This window comes from Hemitrygon akajei, chromosome 8 (assembly GCF_048418815.1).
Source record: "Hemitrygon akajei chromosome 8, sHemAka1.3, whole genome shotgun sequence".
NCBI classification, from domain to species: Eukaryota; Metazoa; Chordata; class Chondrichthyes; order Myliobatiformes; family Dasyatidae; genus Hemitrygon; species Hemitrygon akajei.
The window spans coordinates 161,155,435-161,177,721 of NC_133131.1; the positions used below are offsets into that span (position 1 = coordinate 161,155,435).

At 42.8% G+C, this 22,287-nt stretch overlaps 1 protein-coding gene across 2 annotated transcripts in view; it reads left to right on the forward strand.

Moving 5' to 3' along the window:
* xrcc2 (X-ray repair complementing defective repair in Chinese hamster cells 2) overlaps positions 1–22,287 on the forward strand; it is a 151,712-nt gene that overhangs the window by 98,169 nt on the left and 31,256 nt on the right. Inside the window, exon 4 of one of the 2 annotated variants that reach the window (XM_073054924.1) lies at positions 652–802. The exons of the other annotated variant lie outside the window; for it this stretch is intronic. Coding sequence (XP_072911025.1) covers positions 652–728 — 77 coding nt within the window. The 3' untranslated portion in view covers positions 729–802. Of the gene's footprint in view, positions 1–651; positions 803–22,287 lie in introns of those variants that run through there. 2 annotated transcript variants of the gene reach the window in all.

Here is a 22,287-nt window from a genome sequence, read left to right on the forward strand (position 1 = left end):
CCCGGGGACTTAGCCATCCTAATATATTTTGACAACTCCAACACCTCTTCTCCCTTAATAGCAACATGCTCCAGAACGTGAACCTCACTCATATTGTCCTCACCGTCATCCAAGTTCCCTCTCAGTGGTGAATATTGAAGAGAAGTATTCATTGAGGACCTCACTCACCTCCACAGCCTCCAGGCATATCTTCCCACCTTCATCTTAAATGATCTTACTTACACCTTATTGTCTACTTGCACTGTGTTGTGATATTTAGTTCAATGTTTATAACATTGACATAGAAGTCAGTTTAGGTACATATTGGGCAATTTGGACAATGTGATAGTGCAGTGTGGCCCAAGCAGTAACAAGGCTTTTGATGGAACACTAAAATGCTGCCCCTAAAAATTTACTGAAGGCTCTGAGAGGAGGTAATTTTGCACCCTCATCTTTGCCACCTGTCATAGAAGAGGAGATTTTAAATATTTCTGTATAATTCTGTTATCAGACTTTCAGATATATTAACATGAAGTTAATAATTAAAGTTTTATGAGTTTTGTTGTAATTTAAAATAAAATTATCATTAATACATAAATAATTAAAAGTATTATGCTAAGCCAAGTTATTTAAAAAAGAACTTGCTTTTCCCCTTTGCTTTCTGCTCCGCAGCCCTTTCGATTCCAATTGATATCTGCGTGCTCTCCAATCCTGTGCCAGGTTGGACTGCCAGAGGATTTAACAGCTGATTCCCCAGCCTAATTGCTGGGGAATCGCAGCAAGACAGAGTCCTGAATCTGTCAGGAAGAACAAGATTTATGTGTTTAACAACATACATGCTAGGAGGTCCCGAACTTGCCTCATTTAAATGACTAAACACTGGCAGGCGCAGGAGACTGCAGGTGCTGGAATCCAGAGCAAGACTCAAGCTGCTGGAGGTGCTCAGCAAGTCAAGCAGCATCTGAGGAGGCAAACGGACGGTCGGAATTTCAGGGCTCTGCATCCAGACTGAATGCACAGGATCAAAGAAAGTCGCAGAGAGTTGTAGACTCCGCCAGCTCCATCACAGGCACTAGCCTCCCCACCATCAAGAGTCTTCTTCAAAGGGCAGTGCCTCACAATCCATCACAAAGGATTCTCACCACCGAGGACATGGCCTCTTCTCATTACTACCACCAGGGAGGAAGCACAGGAGACTGAAGTCCCGCACTCCTTTGCTTCAGGAACAGCTTCTTCCCTTCCGCCATCAGGTTTCACCATACTTGTCCATATGATAATTAATTCCACTTGACTTGGCTTTGCCCACTGATCCTTGTGCACAAGTTGTCTCTTTTACGGATCAACAGATACAGCATCTGTGCCGCCTTATAGTCAAATAAACAATGTTCACACAGCACTACAAAGCTGCAGGATTCTGCCGACTTATTCTGTTGCAATTGCTCTATGTTTGAGTAAAATGTGGAAGAAGTAAGAACAATTTAACTGGAATTTAACAAGCTTTGATAGAAGGTCAATCTGAAATGTTAATCCTGTTTTCTCTTTACACAGATGCTGAACAATTCCTCCATTTGTTTATCTTTCAGATTTCCAGGATTTGCAGAGGGGTTTTTTTTTTTTGCTTTTTATTTATTGAGCTCTATTACGATTGCTTATTGAATCTCTAATCACAGAGAGGATATTGAGAGACGGAGATTGTGAACATCTCTGTACAGCACAATATAAGCCCTTCCGCCTGATCCTTTAACCTAACACTTCCCTCCTACATAGCCCTCCATTTTTCTATCATCCATGTGCCTAACTTAGATTCTCGTAAATGCCCCTAATGTCCCGAAAATGCTTCTACCACCACTCTTGGCAGGATGTTTCACGCACCTGAGTAAACATGAGGCACATGTGGAAGGTCACTTAGGCCTTAATGGACTACAAGTCCACCCTGCTGTCAATGAGCGTGACACTTCTCTTCCTGATACGCCTGGACATCTTTTACGCTTGGCTTGTTGCACAGAATGAGGTGCCGGCGAGGAAGGCCCCCCACTTCCCCTCAAAGAGCGGGCACTCTGTCTGGCCACAGCTGATGTGAGAACGACCTTATCTAGGCTCAACCCATAGAAAGCTGTGGGGACTGACAATATACAACCTGGTCAGTTCGAACAGACACCTTCAACGTTCCTGTGGACAGTCCATTGTCCCCATGAGCTTAAAGGTGGCCACCATCCTCGTGCTAAAGTAGCTTCCATCCGGTGGCACTGATGTCAACAATAATGAAGTGCTTTGAGTAGCCAGCATGGATCGCATTAAATCCCATTTTCCTTCTGTATCGCACCCTTTCCTGTTCAGATCAATCCACCAATGATGACACAGCCTCTGCACTCCGCTCTGTCGTGCCCCATCTGGAAAATGGTGCCTCATATGCCAGGATGGTGTCTATTGGCTTCAGCTCAGTGTTTAATGCTGAGTAAACTGTCCTCATCGGGTCTCAACACCTCTCTCTGTAACCGGACCCTGGACTTCTTCACAGAAAGGTCACAGAGAATCCATGCTGACAGATACACCACGCTGAGCACCGACACTCCCCGGGGCTGTGTGCTCAGTGTGCTGCTAACATGTGACTGCACTGCGAGATCCAATTCAAAGCCAATTATCAAGTTTACTGGTAGCAACAGTGGCTGGCCTCATCAACAGTGATGATGAGACGGTGTTTGGAGAGGAGGTAGAATGTGTGCACAACTTGAGTCTCGACATAGACAAGGTCAAAGAGATGATTGTGGAATTTAGGGAGGTGCAGGCTGATACTCCTCACTGCGCACGCACGACTCCTCCATGAAGAGAGAGTTAGGAGCACCAAGTTTCTGGAAGTGCACATAACAGACGATGTCACCTAGTCCCTCAACACCAAGGAAGCTATGGCAAGCGAGGCTCCCCCCCCCCCCAACAGTCTGTTACAGGAGCACCATCGAGAGTGTCCTGACCAGCTGCATCACCATCTGGTATGGGAATTGCAGGGCACCAGACCACAAGTCCCTACAAAGGATTGTGAGGATTGCAGAGAGGATCATCGAGTTCTCTCTTCCTCACATCCGAGATATTTATCAGGAGTGCTGCATACGCAGGGCCTTTAGCATTGTCAATGATCCCTCCCATCCACCCAACAGTCTCTTTGATCCCCCCTCCCCCACCCCACCACCACCATCAGACAGGAGGTAGCGCAGCATTAGGACAAAAACTGTTAGGATGGGAAACAGCTTCTTTCCCCAGGCTGTGAGACAACTGACCTCCCTGCTGCCACCCAGGTCTCACCGTGCATGAAGCGCCAGTAGCAATACACTGTTTACTTTTTAACCTGTGTCGCAAATGCACCTTATTATTTGCTAACTGACTTGTGGTAATGTTATTTTATGTGTTACGTGAGTGAAGATATGATTATATACTGTGTTGTGCACCTCAGTCCGGAGGAATGTTGTTTAGTTTGGCGGTATATATGGGTATGGTTGAACTACGTAAACGTAACATGAACTTGAACTTGTTAAACACAGTCATCCCCACTATACTTTTCTCCAATCATCTCAAAGTTATGCCCCCTTGTATTAACCATTTTCATTCTGGAAAAAGTATCTGGCTGTCCTGCCAATTAATGTTTCTTATTATCTTGTACACTTCCATCAAGTCACCTCTATCCCTCCTTCGTCTCCAGAGAGAAAAGCCCTATCTCACTCAGCCAATCCACATAAGACATGCTCTCTAATCTAGACAGCATCCTGGTAAGTCTCCTCTGCATCCTCTCTAAAGCTTCCACATCCCTCCTATAATGAGACGACCAGAACCGAACGCAATACTCTGGGTGTGGTCTAATTTAAAGATCTTATAGAGCTGCAACATTACCTTGTGGCTCTTGAACTGAATTCCCAACTAATAAGCTCTTATGTATAATGACTAGTATGGAAAAAGACAAGACAGGTCAACAGTTTCTGAAGGTTAGTTATGTCACCAAAGGCTCCAGAAAATTGCTACAGGTATTCCGTGGGGAGTATTCTGACTGGCCACCATCTGGTGTGGAGGGGCCACTGCACAGGATCGGAAAAAGCTGCAGAAGGTTGTAAACTCAGCCAGCTCCATCATGGGCACCAGCATCGAGCACTCCTTCAAATAACAATGCCTCAAAAAGGCAGCATCCATCACCCAGGACGTGCCCTCTTTTTATTACTGCCATCAGAGAGGAGTACAGGGGCCTGATGGGCTTCTCCCCCCAGCCAGCACACTTATGGACAGACAGTGAACCAAACCAAGAACACTACCTCACTATTTTTGCTCTCTTTTCTGCATTACCTGCTTAATTTAATTTTTATATGAACTGTATATTTCCTGTTGTAATTTATAGTATTTTTTATATATTGCACTGTATTGCTGCCACAAAACAACAAATTTCCTGACATATGTCAGTGATATCAAACCTAAATCTGGTTCTGTGAGGGTTTGTCTATATTCTCTACTTGATCTTCTCCAACCCTGGTCATATATGGTACTTTGGTAATAAATTTAATTTATATTAATTACTTCACCCACCCTATCAGCATAGATTTCTTCCTTCCTTCAAGCAGAAGTCCTGACCATATATCACAATGTATTTCTGAAAAGATCCTGATTCTCCTGCAACATGGGCAAGAAGAGGTAGGGTTGAGGTATCTCAAATCATGAGCACCTTCTCCCCACAAGATAAGTGAAGTTAGCAGCGTGAGGTCTAATTTTATTGTTTTGTTAAGATCCTCTATCCAATCCATCCAATCCTGGATATTTACATTTTTATCTCCTACTTTGTAGATTTGAATTAAAGCAATGGGGAGTTCCTTACTTACTTAAGCCCATCAGCCCTACTGGGGAATAGGCCACCAACAGCAGCTCACCAGAGTCCCCTGTCCTGGGCCAGTCTTTCAAGCTGTCCCTGGGTGTAGCCCATCTTCAAAGATCCTTCCTCTCTTAGGGATGAGGTCTTCGGTGTTTCTGAAGCTCTGGGTTTTTACGGGATGGATTTGCTAGCCCCACGCCCATCCCTCCTCCTTTCACAGCCGGGCTTGGGATTGTCCATGATGGAATTAAGGAATTTCTAATTGTTATTTATTTTGGATCATCTCGGGAATGTGGAGAAGTATACAGTGATTTGAAAAAGTATTCAACCCCCACAACTAGTTTCACATTTTACTGTCTCATTTTCTAAGTTTAAAATATATTGAAGTAAGATTTTTTGAGCTAATCTATTAAACATCATGCATCAAGTCAAATCAAAAGATAAATTCCAAAACCAATCAACAATTTACTAAAAACTAAAAAACAAAATTGTGAGGCTGAAAAAGTATTCATCTTTTATGTAATTACTACACTAACTTTCTTCAGGTGCTATATATTACCTTACCAACTCACCCAATATGTTGATATACAAAATTGGAGGATCACCTGTTTTCAATAAATTCATAAGAATAAATCCCACCCCCCTCCCGTAAATAAACAGTATGGTAGATTTTTAAACAGACCCAATCAAAATGAAGACAAAAGTGCATTCGACAAAACAGGAAAATGATAGTAGAGAAGTACAAATCTGGGGAAGGGTACAAGACTTGATAGAGGTGTATAAGATGATGAGAGGGATGGATCATGTGGATAGTCAAAGGCTTTTCCCCAGGGCTGAAATGGCTAGCACAAGAGAGCATATTTTTAAGGTGCTCAGAAGTAGATACAGAGGAGATGTCAGGGGTAAGTTTTTTTACACAGAGAGCGGTGAGTGCGTGGAATGGGCTGCCAGCAACGGTAGTGGAGGCGGATATGATAGGGTCTTTTAAGAGACTTCTGGATAGGTACGTGGAGCTTAGAAAAATAGAGGGCTATGGCTAAAGCCTAGGTAGGGACATGTTAGATACAGTTTGTGGGCCGAAGGGCCTGTATTGTGCTGTAGGTTTTCTATGTTTCTAAGACCACATCAAAAGCACTGAACAGTTCTCGGCGCTCAGTGCAACTCATCATGAAAAAGTAAAATAAATATAAAACCACAACTACACTGCCTCGGTCAGGCTGCCTCTCTAAATTTAAGTCACTGGAGAAAAATGGCATTTAGAAGAGACACCAGCAGTCACTCTGAGTGAGCTGCAGAATTCAGTGGCAGCAAATGGAGATGATATTCATGGCTCCACAATCTCTAAGGCCCTGCACGAAAGGCTATTTATGGAAGAGTGGGAAGGAAGAAACCTTGGCTTAAAAAAAAGCATATCCTTGCCCACCAAGACTCTGCAAAACGTCACTTAGAAGATACCGAAAAGACCATACAACCATAAGATACAGGAACAGAATTAGGCCATTTGGCCCATCGAGTCTGCTCCACCATTTCATCATGGCTGGTCCATTTTCCTTCTCAGACCCAATCTCCTGCCTTCTCCTCTTGTATCCCTTCATGCCCTGACCAATCAAGAATCAAAAGGTTCTAAAGAAGTAAAGATGTGGAAGAAGGTCTTGTGGTCAGATGAGACTAAAGAGGAACTTTTTATCTTCAACACTAAGCAGTACATGTGGCATAAATCTAATACTGCACATCAACCAGCCCTGCTGCACAATATGGTGCCGGTAGCACCTTGCTGTGGGGATGCTTTTCAGCAGCAACGACCCACAGTCTGGTCAGGATTGAAGGGAAGATGAATGCTGCTAAATACAGAGATCCTGCATTAAAAAGCTGCTAGGCTCTGCCAGAAAGCTGGAGCTGGGGAGGAGGTTTGCCTTTCAGCAGGACAACAACCCAAAGCACACTGTCAGATCAACCAAGAAGTGGCTTCAAGTGAAGTAAATTGATACCCTTGAGGGGGCCAATCAGATTCCTGACCTTAACCCAATCAAACATCTATGGCAAGACCTCAGGGTTGCTACACACTGCTGCTCCCCAACTAACCTGGCAAAGGTTGAGAAATTTGAGAAGGAGGAATGGGCAAATCTTACTCTATCACATTGTACAAAGCTAATAGAGTTTACCCAAAAAGACCACCGGCTATAGGAGCTGAGAGAAGCTCTTCGACTAAGTACTGAGCAAAAGGGGGTGGACTGCTAACATTTCAATAGACAATAGGTGCAGAAGTAGACCATTCGGCCCTTCGAGCCTGCACCGCCATTTTGAGATCATGGCTGATCAACTACTATCAATACCCGGTTCCTGCCTTGTCCCCATATCCCTTGATTCCCCTATCCATAAGATACCTATCTAGCTCCTTCTTGAAAGCATCCAGAGAATTGGCCTCCACTACCTTCCGAGGCAGTGCATTCCAGACCCCCACAACTCTCTGGAAGAAGTTTTTCCTTAAATCTGTCCTAAATGACCTACCCCTTATTCTCAAACCATGCCCTCTGGTACTGGACTCTCCCAGCATCTGGAACATATTTCCTGCCTCTATCTTGTCCAATCCCTTAATAATCTTATATGTTTCAATCAGATCCCCTCTCAATCTCCTTAATTCCAGCGTGTACAAGCCCAGTCTCTCTAACCTCTGTGCGTAAGACAGTCCAGACATCCCAGGAATTAACCTCGTGAATCTACGCTGCACTTCCTCTACAGCCAGGATGACCTTCCTTAACCCTGGAGACCAAAACCGTACACAATACTCCAGGTGTGGTCTCACCAGGGCTCTGTACAAATGCAAGAGGATTGAAATCAGATCTTGATTGTTACTTGTTTACGATTTACTATTTTCCTCGTTTTTTTGGAGGTTCTACTGTGATAAAAGGTGCATGTAATTCACAAATAAAAATTCTCAGCTAAAGAAACTGAGAAACTGTTTAAAATCCATTGGTTGCAATGTTCATAAAAATGATTCCAGGATTAAACAGCTTGTCATATGAAGAGTGTTTGATGGCTCTAGGCCTGTATTCACTGGAATTTAGAAGAATGGAAGGGTGATGTCATTGAAACCTATCGAATGGTGAAAGGCCTTGATAGAGTGGATGTGGAGAGGATGTTTCCAATGCTGGGAGAGTCTAAGGCCAGAGGACACAGCCTCAGAATAGAGGAGTGTTCTTTTAGAACTGAGATGAGGAAGAGTTTCTTTAGCCAGAGAGTGGTGAGTCTGTGAAATTCTTCGCCACAGGTAGCTTTGAAGGCCAAGCCTTTATTTATATTTAAGGCAGAGATTGATAGATTCTTGATTGGTCAGGGCATGAAGGGATACGGGGAGAAGGCAGGAGATTGGGGCTGAGAGGAAAAATGGATCAGCCATGATGTAGACACAATGGGCCAAATGGCCTAATTCTGCTCTTATATCTATGGTCTTATGTGAACAGAGGGTTGGGGGCTGAATACTTTTACAGGGCACTGTAACAGCATTTTCAAAAGGGAGCAAAAGATTACAAAAGAAGTAAGATGTATAGATGTGATATTCTTGGTCCAGATATTCTCTTCATTCCAGAGTTGTACAGGATGGTCATTGCTGTTCAGTCCACTGAGTCTACACCAACCATCAACTGCCCAGCTAATCCTACATTAATCACATTTTTTAAATCCTTAGCAGACTCGCATCTACTCACTCCAGATTCAACCACTCACCCACACACTTGAGGGTGATCTCCAATGGCCAATTAACCTACCAACCTGTAGGTGTTTAGGATGAGGGAGAAATTCAATGTGCTCACAGGGAGAACATGCAAACTCCACACAGGGATCGAAATGGGACTCTCGAGCTATGGTGCAGTCTCTCCACACTGTAGCAACCTCTTTGAACCCTGAAATATAACAACCTTTGATAGACACTGAGAAGTGGCCATTCCAAAGACTGTAGACTTCTAATTCTTCCAAAGGCTATAAGACCAGAAGACATAGGAGAAGAATTGGGCAATTTGGCCCATCGAGTTAGCTCCACCATTCCATCAGGGCTGATTTATTATCCCTCTCAACCCCATTCCCCTGACTTCTCATTGTAACCTTTGATGCCCTTACTAATCAAGAATTCCATAGACTCACCACCCTCTGACTAAAGAAATTCCTCTTCATTCCGTTTTTTAAGGGATGTTCTTCTACTCTGAGGCTGTACTCTCTAGCCCTACGCTCCCCGACTATGGGAAACATCCTCTTCAAAGGCCTCCTTTATCCTGTCTGCAGTGAGTGAACAAAGAAATGGATCGAAGTGTGACACTTTGGAGATGCTGCAAACATTTAGTTCAGGAGCTGTGGTTGGAGGTTGATGGTTCAAGTATAGAGTAGGCCTAATAGAAACATTATCACCCTCTGGTACATGAATTGCAAGGCATCTGACCACGTCCCTACAAACTATTGTGAGGACTGCTGAGAAGATCATCTGGGTCTGTCTTCCCCACACCAGGAACCTGCCTAAACTTGGCACTTGGCATTGTCAAGGATCCCTCCCATCTGCCCCACAATCTCTTTGACCCCCTACCATCAAGCAGGCGGTACCACAGGTACGACTGTTAGGGTGGAGGGCTACTTCTTCCCCCAGGCCATGAGACTACTGATCTCCCAGCCACCACCCAGGTCTCATCACGTATAGAGCATTATACTGTTTATTTTTTAACTTGAGTCATAAATGTACCTCATGCTAAATGTTAATCTACTGGAATATATTTTATTATTTGTTAATTTATTTGTGGCAATGTTACTTTATGTCTTCTGTGTGAGTTATTCCTTGGTCTGAAGAGGAATGTTTTGTTTGGTGGTATACATGTACAGCTCTGTGCAAAAGTCTTAGACACACACTCACTCACACACACACACACACAGGTATACACACACACAGACACACACTCACTCTCACACACACACACACGTATACACACAGACACACACACACATATACACACAGTCACACACACACATATACACACAGACACACACACGTATACACACAGACACACACACACACACACACACACACACACACACATATACACACAGACACACACACGTATACACACAGACAGACACACACACACAGACACACATACACACAGACACACACACACACAGACTCACACACACACATACGTATACACACAGACACACACACACACAGACAGACACACATATACACACAGACACACACACAGACTCACACACACATATACACACAGACACACACACACGTATACACACAGACACACACACACAGTCTCACACACACATATACACACAGACACACACACAGAGTCACACACACACATATACACACAGACACACACACGTATACACACAGACAGACACACATATACACACAGACACACACACGTATACACACAGACACACACACACACAGACTCACACACACACATATACACACAGACACACACATGTATACATACACACACAGACACACATATACACACAGACACACACACGTATACACACAGACACACACACATATAGACTCACACACACGTATACACACAGACACACACATGTATACACACACACACAGACACACATATACACACAGACACGCATATGTATACACACACACACAAACACACATATACGCACAGACACACACACGTATACACACACACACACACACATATAGACTCACACACACGTATACACACAGACACACACATGTATACACACACACACAGACACACATATACACACAGACACGCACATGTATACACACACACACAAACACACATATACACACAGACACACACATGTATACACACAGACACACACACACACTGTATATAGCTGGGGTGCCTAAGGCTTTTGCATAGTACTGTAGTCATTTTATGTATTGCACTGAACTGCTGCAAAACACTGCTGATTCTGATATGGATCTCTTTTGTGGTGTGAGAGTGGGAAGGGGGGTCAGGGAGAGGGGAATCATGGTTGGGTAAAGGGGAAAAGGAGAGGAGAGGGAGTGGGAAGCTCCAGAAAGACATTCTGTAATGATCAATAAACCAATTGTTTGGAATCAAATGAGCTTGCCTGGTGCCTCAGGGCTGGGTGTGGCTGCACTCGCAATACCTCCAGCGCCTGGCACTCCTTCACTGCCTCCTGTCTCACAGCCCTCTCCTAGCAATCCACCTTCACCATTTCCAACATCCTTTGCCCCTGCCAGATTTCCAAACTTGCTGTCCCCTATACGTTAACAAATACATGCTGTACAAAGTCTTAGACACCCTATCTATACACATGTGCCTAAGATTTTTGCACAGTACTGTATACAATTGAATGACAAACTTGAAGTTGATATAATTTTGTTTTACTGCAGTCATGAATATTATAAAATAACTTTGCAGCTCAAAATTAATCATCAGCTCTATTATTAACAGGTTTACCACAATCACTGTCTCCTGTGCCCTAATTATGAACCATTGCCTTTACTTCCCCCAGTGAATTAAATCCTTAGAGTGCAAAAAGGTAGATGTAATTCCCTGTCTTAAGATTTACTGTTTAGATGTGAATCTACCACCAGCAAATACCAGAGGGAAAATGAAAGTAGTGACTGTTAATGTGTCATACAGACTGTAAACACTGCACTTGCAATGCAATTAATATTAATTAATTCATTCATTAAGAAAACAATATTAACTAATAAATGACAATGATGAAGGATCAGAATAGACAAGTCAAACCATACAATTGAATAACCAAGTCTATTCAAGATCCTGTCTCAGCTAATTTCAGCGATTTGCCATATTTCTTATCATGAATCCTTTATTTTTTTAACTCCAGCTTATTGTTCATTTTCAATTCAATCTAACAATCCTTTGCAAGTTTCTCCACAATAACTTTCCACATCTCTCTTTATCTCCAGAGTCCTATTTAAAGCCCTTAAGACATGCTTTTCCTCTTTTGCTACTCAGGATGCTCTCAATTTTTTTTGTAAAGTGATAAAAATACGGAATTTAAGAGCAAGCATTGTTAATTTAAAGTTATGCACACGTATAGAGTCATAGAACACTACAGCACAAGAACAGGACTTCAGCCCATCTAATCTGACCCACCTGGTGTTCTGCCTAGTCCCATCTCTCATCCATGCCCTATCCAAACTTCATTTAAATGTTACAGTATCAGAATCAGGCTTAATATCACTGGCATAAGCAGTACAATACGTTAAAAAAAACTACAGATTACAACAAGAAATATACATTAAAAAATTAAATAAAATAAGAAGTGCTAGAAGAGAGCAAAATGGTGGGGCAGTGTTCATGGTTTGGTTCATTGTCTATTCATTAATCTGGTGGCAGAGGGGAAGAAGCTGTTCCCAAAATGTTAAGTGTGTGTCTTTAGGCTCCTGTACCTCCTTCCTGATAGTAACCATGAGAATAGTCATATCCTGTGTGAAAGGGGTCCTTAATGATGGGTGTCACCTCTCTGAGGCTCATCTACCACCTCTGCAAAGGATGAAGAGAAATTCTGCATCATGTTAGTTAAGTGTGAGCCAATTAATTCCAATTGTCTTCGTTTCTGTCCCTTCAATTATTTATCTGATTCCTTTTTGAAAACTGTGACTCGGTTTCCTTCCACCATATTCTCAGACAGTGCAGTCCAGCTCACATTATAGGGGCAGAATTAGGCCATTTGGCCCATTAAGTCTGCTCCACCATTTCATCATGGCTCAGCTATTTCCCCTCCCAGCCCCAGTCTCCTGCCTTCTCCCTGACTAATCAAGAATGTATCAGCCTCTGCCTTAAATATACTTTAAGACTTGGCCTCCACAGCTGCCTGTGGCAACAAATTCTACAGATTTACCACTCTCTGGCTAAAGAAGTTCCTCCCTACCTCAGTTCTAAAAGGACACCCCTCTATTCTGAGGCTGTGTCTTCTGGTCTTAGATCCTCTCAGCATAATAAACATCCTTTCGACCTCCACTCTATCAAGGCTTTTGAACATTCAGTAGGTTTCAATTAGGTCACCCCTCATTCTCCTGAACTCCAGCAAATACAGGCCCAGGGCCATCAGACACTCTTCATATGACAAGCCGTTCAATACTGTAATCAATTTCATGAACCTCCTCTGAACCCTCACCAGTGTCAGCACATCCTTTCGAAGATAAGGGGCCCAAACTTGCTCACAATGCTCCAAGTGAGGCCTCACCAATGTTTTAAAAAGCCTCAGCATTACATCCTTGCTTTTATATTCTACTCAAACGTAACATCTTTTCTTCATGGTTCCATGATCAGTTTAATTTTTTAATGATCATTCCTGAATTTCTGTCCTGTCCTATTCATACTGTGCCATGTATTTAGCTCTGTAAGTTGTTTACGCTTTCAGAGAACCCTTAATATAGTCACAAGGCAAATCACAAAGTGATAATCAATCAGAGATTAGGCCAAAGGCACAGACAAGCGAACAATTTGGTGAAGTGTTTGACATGTTTAGAATTGCAGCATGAAGGCTTGATTTAAGGTGCATTCCAGAGTTTAGAACGGCGTTGGCCAAGGGCAATGCCATAAATGATGTGAGATTGTCCTCAGAATGAAGCAGAAGAACCAGATCCAGACTCTGAACTGCAAACAGCTTTGTGATGCCTGGCCCTAGCCCAGCTGGAAACATTCCTGCCTCCGACCAAGACTGATGTGGGTTTCAATTCCTATCTAAGCACTCAATCGTATGATCTAGGCTAGACCTCCATGAAAAATTGGGGAATGTGATGTTAAAATGAAGCTTTGTCATCCCTCTCTTGTGGATGCTAAGATGCTAAAAGAGATGAGAAAGTAAAAGTGATTGCCATTTATTGATTTGTGGAGCCCTACCGAGTACAAATTGGTTGCTGTGTTTCCTAAGCTGCAATAGATCATAGATTATTTTTTAAACATAGTCAGTGATTACTAAATGTGGTCAGTGTAGCAGTGACCAGTGTCGGCAGAGAACTACGGGATGACCCAAAGTTCTGGAAGGTGCCACATAAGCCTAGAAAATAGAAGCAGAAATAGATATTTCCAAAGTAGGCTAGAGCTCCACAATAGAGTGGATGTGGAGAGGATGTTTCCTGTGATGGAAGAATCTAGGACCAGGGGATACAGACTCAGAATAAAGGGGTGACCTTTTTGAATGGAGATGAGGAGGAATTTCTTTAGCCAAAGAGTGGTGAATTGGTGGAATTCTTTGCCACAGGCAGCTGTGAAAGCCAAGTGGTTATATATATTTAAGGCAGGTGTTGGTCAGGACAGGAAGGGATATGGTGGAAAGCTGGAGATTGGGGCTGAGAGGAAAAATGGATCAGCCATGATGTAATGGCGGGACAGACTCAATGGGCCAAATGGCCTCATTCTGTGCCTCTCTCTTATAGTATTATACATCTCGTTGAACATGGTTGCATAAACTTTGCCTCTGGCCCTAACACCAACGGAGAGTGGAGAGCTGTATGAGGCAAAAATTCCTAATAGATGCTTCATTGTCCACCAGCACTTGTGACCAGATGTAACAAGACTTCGGTTATGGGATTGTTTAGTTCCAAACTTGCACCTTAAGCCATGGCAAACGGATGGTTATTACTGCAATGGTTAAGTCTCCAACAGTCCACAAAGAGAGATTTAGCTTCAAAGTTCAAAGTAAATTGATTATAAAAGTAAATATATATTACCATTTCATAGTTTGAGATCCATTTTCTTGCAGGTTTACAGGAAAAATTAGAGAAATACAATAGATCAATGAAAAAAAATAAACATAAACAAAGACTGACTAACAACCAATGTGCAAAAAGACAAACTTTACAAATAAATGAAACATTGCTGAGAATATGAACTGTAAAGAGTCCTTGAAAGTGAGCATGTAGGTTTTAGTATCAGCTCAGATTTGTAGTGAGTGAAGCCATCCACACTGGTTTACGTACCTGATGTTTGCAGGGTAATAACTGTTCCTGAAACTGGTGCTGTTGGATCTAGAACTTCTGTACTTTCTTCCCCATTGGTAATAGAGAGAGGAAAGCACAGTCTGGATGGTGGAAGTCCTTGATGATGGATGCTGCTTTCCTGTGGCAGAGCTCTGTGCAAAGGTACTCAACAGTGGGGGAGGGCTCTCCCTGGGATGAACTGGGCAGTATCCATAGCTTCTGTAGCCTGTTAGAACAGAGATGAGGAGGCTTTGGAGAAGGTGCAGAAGAGGTTTACCAGGCTTTCCCATAATGAGAAATTGGCCAAACTTTGTTTTCTCTGGAGCAGTGGAGGCTGCAAAGAGTCTGATAGAGGTTTATAAGATTACAAGAAGCCTAGATGAGGTAGACAAACAATATGTAATACAAGAGGGCATGCACTTAAGGGGAGAGGGAGTAACTTCATGTGAGGGGCAAGTTTTTTACACAGAGCAGTGAGTGCCTGGAATGTGCTGCTTGGGATGGAAATCAAGGCAAATACATTAGGGATGTATAAGAGGCATTTAGATAGGCAAATGAATGTGAGGATGTAGACATTGTGTAGGCAGAAGAGATTAGTTAGCCATTTGATTGCTAATTGAATTGGTACAGCACAACATCGAGGGCTGAATGGCCTGTTTCTGTGCTATACTCTTCTATGTTCTATTTCTGAATCCATCCTATTCTGATATTCGTGCATTTTCCTCAGTTGTGCTTACATCTTTCACGATTTTTCTATCAATTTATTTACATTAAAATTGAATTGTTTCCTGGCAAGGCAAGATCGCCGTGAGGATTATTGTAGCAACGGTCATTCACGTTGCAAATTCACTTTTACTATAATAGTGGCAAATTTATCACTCCCCATCTCGTATCTCTGAATTACTTATTAACCTCCTGTGTGACACCTATCAGGAAGTTTCCTGGAAGTCCAAATAGATTGCACCCACCGGTTCTCCCAGATCTGTTCTGCTAGTCAAAGCCTCAGAAGAACTTCAAATATTGTTAACTATGACTTCTCATTAATAGGCACACGAGATTCTGCGGATGCTGGAAATCTAGAGTAACACACACAAAACATTGGAGCAACTCAGAAGATCAGGCAGCATCGTCTCTAAAGCCTCTAGATCCTTCCTATCCATCCCAGATATTATTGATGCTGACTACCCTTAATCTCCACAAATCATTAAGTTAATGTATTTATTTTTAATTTAATTTATTTTTTATTTAGTTTAGAGTTACAGCATGGTAACAGGCCCTTCTGGACCAATGACCCTGTGCCACCCAATGTGACCAATTCACCTACTAACCCAGAACTCTACGGAATGTGAGAGGAAACCAGAGCAGTCGCAGGAAGAACATACAAAACTCTTCACAAACAGCAGCAGGAACTGAATCCTGGGCCTCTGGTGCTGTAAAGCATTGTGCAAACCACTATACTGCTGTGCTGTACTGGAATTAATGAGCTAGCATTGGCAACAATTACCATGAAGTTCCTAGATCATATATGTCAAACTCAAGGCCCTCGGGCCAAATCCGGCCCGCGGTGGAATTATCTTTGGCCCGCGAGATAATATCTAATTACTATTAGAGCTGGCCCCAGTAATCGAAGCGCCTATGGCGTATGATATGGCTAATGCTGAGTTTATTCAGGTACCAGGTTTTCAGGGTTTTTAGTGTTTATTCGGCAGTCTTGCTCGGCAGCCTTCTTCATAAGAAACGGAATTTGTAAAGTGAAACACTTTGTAGTTATAGCAGAGACTGAGACACATGAGAGCAGGCTGAAAAAACGGAGGCAACGAAAGCTGCGTTCGCACGCGTCCGACTGATCCGGCCCGCATGAAGCTGCATTTTGCTCAATCCGGCCCGTGACCTAAAATGAGTTTGACACCCCTGTCCTAGATTGTTGAAAAATGCTGTGAAGTAGCGTAGTGGTTAGCGAAGGTCAGAGTTCAATTCTGCCACTGTCGGTAAGGGGTTTGTTCATTCTCGCCATGAACCACGTGGGTTTCCTTGGGGTGCTCTGGTTTCTTCTCATAGTCCAAGGACGTACCGTTTAGTAGGTTTATTAATCATTGTAAGTTGTTCTGTGGTTAGGCTAGTGTTGAATAGGTGGGCCAGAAGCATCTGTTCCGCACTGTCTCAAAAAAATAGTCAATCACTGAAACAGTAGCTCTGACTTAATCTCCAGAGATACTATTTGTCCTTCAACTTGCCGACATTTTCCATTTTTATGTCATAACAACCCCTCCTCCAAGGAAGGTAATCTGCCATCGTTAAGCCAGTTTGGTCTTCAGAATTATTTCCTATGGTTAACCCCGAACAACCTGGGTGCCACGTTAGCGAGGCGGTTAGCATGACAGTATGACAGCAGGGGCGTCGGGAGTTCAATTCCAGAGTCTTCTATAAGGACTCTCTGTACGTCCTCCTCGTGGAATGCATCGGTTTTCCCTGGGAGCTCCAGGCTCCTCCTACAGTCCAAAGACTTACCAGGTAGGTCAAATGGCTATTGTAAACTGTTCCGTGATTACGTTAGGGTTAAATCAGGGTTGTTGGTGATTGCTGGGGCAACACGGCTCAAAGGACCAGAAAGGCCTACTCTGACCTGTAAATAAATAGACCTCCTCAGTTCAGGAAATCCAAGGTTGTAAACAAATGCAGGCCTTGTGAGCAACGTCCAGCTCTCACAAGTTAATAAATAAAAACTGTGCAACACATCCATCAACATTAAATTACTTTTATCTCTGCAAGTTATACTTGACTGTTAATTGCAAAGAAGTAATGACACAAAATAAAGTGAGTACCTCACAATAATGGAACCTAGATGGCAATTAGAAGTGGTTAAAGAAAAATCACTTCACGAAAGTTTGGCGAATAAAATGGATTATATCTATCCATGGTCTTTAGCAGAGGATGTGGTAAGTGTATTCATTCTGCCTAATTTCTAACATGTCTTATTGTTTTACAACATTGAATCACAGTGGACTTAATTTGGCTTTTTTGATACTCTTTGATAAAAAGACTTGTGTCAAAATGAAAACAGATTTCTAAAAAGATCTAAAGTAATTACAAATATGAAACACAAAATAATTGATTGAATAAGTATTCACCCTCCTTTAATATGACATACCAAATCACCCTGGTGCAGCCAATTGGTTTCAGAAGCCACATAATTAGTTAAATGGAGATCACCTGTGTGCAGTCAGGTGTTTCAGTTGATTGTGGTAACGATACACCTGTGTCTGGAAGGTCCAACTGCTGGAGAGTCAGTATCCCGGCAAAAACTACACCATGAAGACAAATCCAAGGACACTCCAAGCAACTCCACAAAAAGCTTATTGAAAAGCACAAATCAGGAGATGGGTACAAGAAAATGTCCAAGTCACTGAATATCCCTTGGAGTACAGTCAAGTCAATCATCAAGAAATGGAAAGAATATAGCACAGCTGTAAATCTGCCTCAAGCAGGCCGTCCTCAAAAACTGAGTGACTGTGCAAGGAAGGGATTAGTGAGGGAGGCCACCAAGAGACCTATGCCAACTCTGGAGGAGTTACAAGCTTCAATGGCTGAGATGGGAGAGACAATAACTGTTGCCCAGGTACTTCACCAGTCGCAGCTTTATGGGAGAGAGGCAAAGAGAAAGCCACTGTCGGTGGGGGGGAGAAAAACACACATGAAATCTTGGCTAGAGTCTGCCAGAAGGCATATGGGAGACTCTGAAGTCAACTGGAAGAAGGTTCTATGGTCTGATGAAACCAAAATTGAGCTTTTGGCCATCAGACTAAACGCTATGTTTAGCGTAAGCCAAACACTGCACATCATCCCTACAGTGAAGCATGGCGATGGCTACATCATGCTGTGGGGATGCTTCACTGCAAGGCTTGTGAGGGTAGAGGGTAAAATGAATGCAGCAAAATACACAGGAATGGCTTAAAAATAACAAAGTTGATGTTCTGGAGTGGCCAAGTCAGATTCTAGACCTCAATCCAATGAAAAGGGCTGTTCATTCATGATCCCCATGCAATCTGACAGCTTGAGCAGTTTTGTAAAGAAGAATGGGGAAAAACTGCAGTGTCCAGATGTGCAAAGCTGATAGAGACCAATCCACACAGACTCAAGGCTGTAATTGCTGCCAAAGGTGCATCTACTAAATACTGACTTGAAAGGGGTGAGTGATTATGCAATCAATTATTTGGATTTAAAAACTGTGATAAATCTAGACCAAATTTGCAGAAACTTGCTTTCACTTTGACACAAAAAAGTCTTTTTGTTGATCAGTGTCAAAAAAGTCAAATTAAATCCACAGTGATCCAATGTTGTAAAACAATAAAACATGAAATCTTTTGGGGGTGGGGGGTTGAATATATTGTATAGTCACTGTATAAGAGCAGGGATGTAATGCTTGAAGCATTACTAGGCATTGGTCAGGCTGCACTTGGAGTATTGTGAGAGGTTTTGGGCCCTTTATCTAAGAAAGGATGTGCTGCCCTTGGAGAGAATCCAAAGGAGGTTCACAAGAACGATCCTGGGGGTGAGAGGGTTGGTGCATGAGGAGTGTTTGATGCCTCTGAGCACGTGGTCACTGGAGTTTAGTCCACCAACCCCAGGACAGGCCGCCTTCAACCTTCAGCAGACTCCAGCTCCGACTTGCAGACACTGGGCCTTCAACTTCCTCAGTGGACTCTCAGAGATTCACAGACTTAGTCTCTAACTAATAGGTCTTCACTTCTGGACTTCCCATTCAACATGTAGGTCTTGATCCTCAGCATTGACCCCAGGGCCCACCATTCACCAAAAATGAGGCCTTGAACTCCAATCTCACCGATAAGACCCCTGACCACTCTGACTAATGGGCCTTGACTTCGGGACTTTGGATTCAACCGTCAGCTATTCAGTCGTTGCATGTTTGAAAACTGAGGGATATTTAGACTCAAAATTATACAAAATGATATTAGCTAAATAAAATTATGAAGGGTAAACCCATTCAGAGGGTGGTGAGAGTGTGGAATGAGCTGCCAACACAAGTGGTCCATGCAAGCTCGATTTCGACATTTAAGAGAAGTTTGGATAGGTACGTGGATATTAGGGATATGGTGGGCTATGGCCCTGGAGCAGGCCATTGGGTGTAGGCAGTTTAGTGGTTTTTGGCATGGACTAGATGGGCTGAAGAGCCTGTTTCTGTGCTGTACTTCTCGATGACTCAACTAACTTCCTGCCTCTCCACCATATCCTTGTAGGTCACAGCTCTTGATATGAGTTTATGACTCAGACATGCTTTCAGAAAATGAATTTCAGACCCTGCCACCTGTTTGTGTGGGGGAGGGGTGGAATATTTCTCCCTCAAGCCTTCTCTTACCCTCCTGCTTATTGTCTTGAATTGCTGCCTTCTCGTTATTGGCCTCCTCTAATCTAATACACCAACTTCCCCCATTCCAAAGGAAACAATCACAGCCCAGCCATTCTCCCTTCAAAATCTGGCCGTACAATTTCCTCTGAACTATCTCCGGAGCTCACACATCCTTCTCGAGGTGCAGTGACATTTTCCAGACGGCTCAGAATGACTACTAGCACAGTTATATAATGAATCCAATCGCGTCATCTAATTCACCTTAACACAAGTTCTCCACACTACCAATGGTTTTCAGCTTATCTCCTGTTGATGCAGTTTGAATACCATTCTATTATTTATTTTGACCTTGTTGCTCTTCACAAATTTCTCTTTTTTATTCTATTTTAGTGACATTTTGCTAGTCAAGGTAGCTGAACAGTATTTTCTTTTTTTGCTCTGTCTCTCACACGTCCTTTCTTCCTGTCCTGTTTCGATCCAGGAAGCAGACGATGTGAATAAAAGGATGCTGTTCAGAGTAGAAGGGCAATGGCAAGAATCTATAGATTCATTTCTGAGAGCACAGCTGTGTTAATGACTTGGAGTCTGGAATTAAACCGTACAGTTGTGGCAATGGGGGCTGGGAGTGAGGGTGAGGGAGAACTGTCTCCAAAGGTGCCAACAAATTAAGTCTGATGCAAATAAAAGTGAGATGATGCTTACTTATTATAAAGCTGGAGGCAGATTTCTCCAGGAGGAATAGACAGGCTACTTATTACCTGGAAGGTACAAATCCAAGGGTTAAGTTGGGGCAGAAATACACAAAACACTTAATCAAGAATAACAGATTAGCAAAGAGTCAATCAACTGTATTCCATAATGATGCAGAGGCCATTTGGCTCATTGATTCTATACCAGCTCACAGAGCATTCCCATACTTTCATTACTTTATTCAATCCATCATTCCCATAAATCTGCCACCCACCCAGGAGCCATATTTTTCAAAGAATCCACCAACATGTTTGTCATTGGAGTGTGGGAGGAAAGCCACACACCCTCTTGGAGAACGTGCAAACTCCACATAGACAGCACTGGGAGTCAGGATTGAACCTGGTGCTTCAGTGTACCTCTCAAAAGTAGTTCAAAGACGCACGGAACTCTGCCTGAAGTTCGGCCACCAGATATAGAGTATCGGAGGTATTGGATTGGGAGCAGTGAGTTACAGCAACAATATCAGAAATGAGAAGGTATCTGAGGACTGGAAGAATTGTAAGAAAAGATTGGACAGACTAGGATCATAGGAGGCTGAGAGGTGACCTTATAGTAGGGGTTCCCAACCTGGGATCCACGAACCTCTTTCTTAATGATATTGATTCATGGCATAACAAAGTTGGGAACCCCGGCTTAAAATCACATAGGGTATAGATGAGATGAATGGCTGCCATTGTTCCCTTTAAACTGCAGAGGTGCGTGGCCATGCAGTAACTGAGATACTCCCACGCACGTAGCCTCTTTTGCTGCATGGCTGGATCTTCCTTTTATATAGTGCTAATATAATCTTGAAATCTATGTTAATATAATTGTGAAATGCTCTGTAATAATGTGTTTATGAATATTTCCATAACTTTTCTAAACAATAGATGTACCACAACCTTTACTTTGAAACATTTTAGAACTTCAATGTATTTACATTGTCAGTGTCTCAAGTTACAACACTGGTACAAATTGTAACAATAAACACAGAATGGAAGTCAGTAGCATATTGTTAATAAACCATTGGCCTGCTGAATACCAACATCATTCTAAATATTTATAGTATCCATATCACAAAAAAAAACATTTAAAATGCCATGCAGTTTTCAGGCTGTGTATATCTTCTCCCTCCTGCCATCTGGGAAAAGGCACTGAAGCATTCGGGCTCTCACGACCAGACTATGTAACAGTTTCTTCCCCCAAGCTATCAGACTCCTCAATACCCAGAGCCTGGACTAACACCTTTCCCTATTGTCCTGTTTATTATTTATTGTAATGTCTGCACTGTTTTGTGCACTTTATGCAGTCCTGGGTAGGTCTGTAGTCTAGTGTAGTTCTAGGTTCTATGCTCAGAGCAATGGTTGGTGCACACAGCTGTGTAAAAATATAAGAGGGAACGTTGATGGCCAC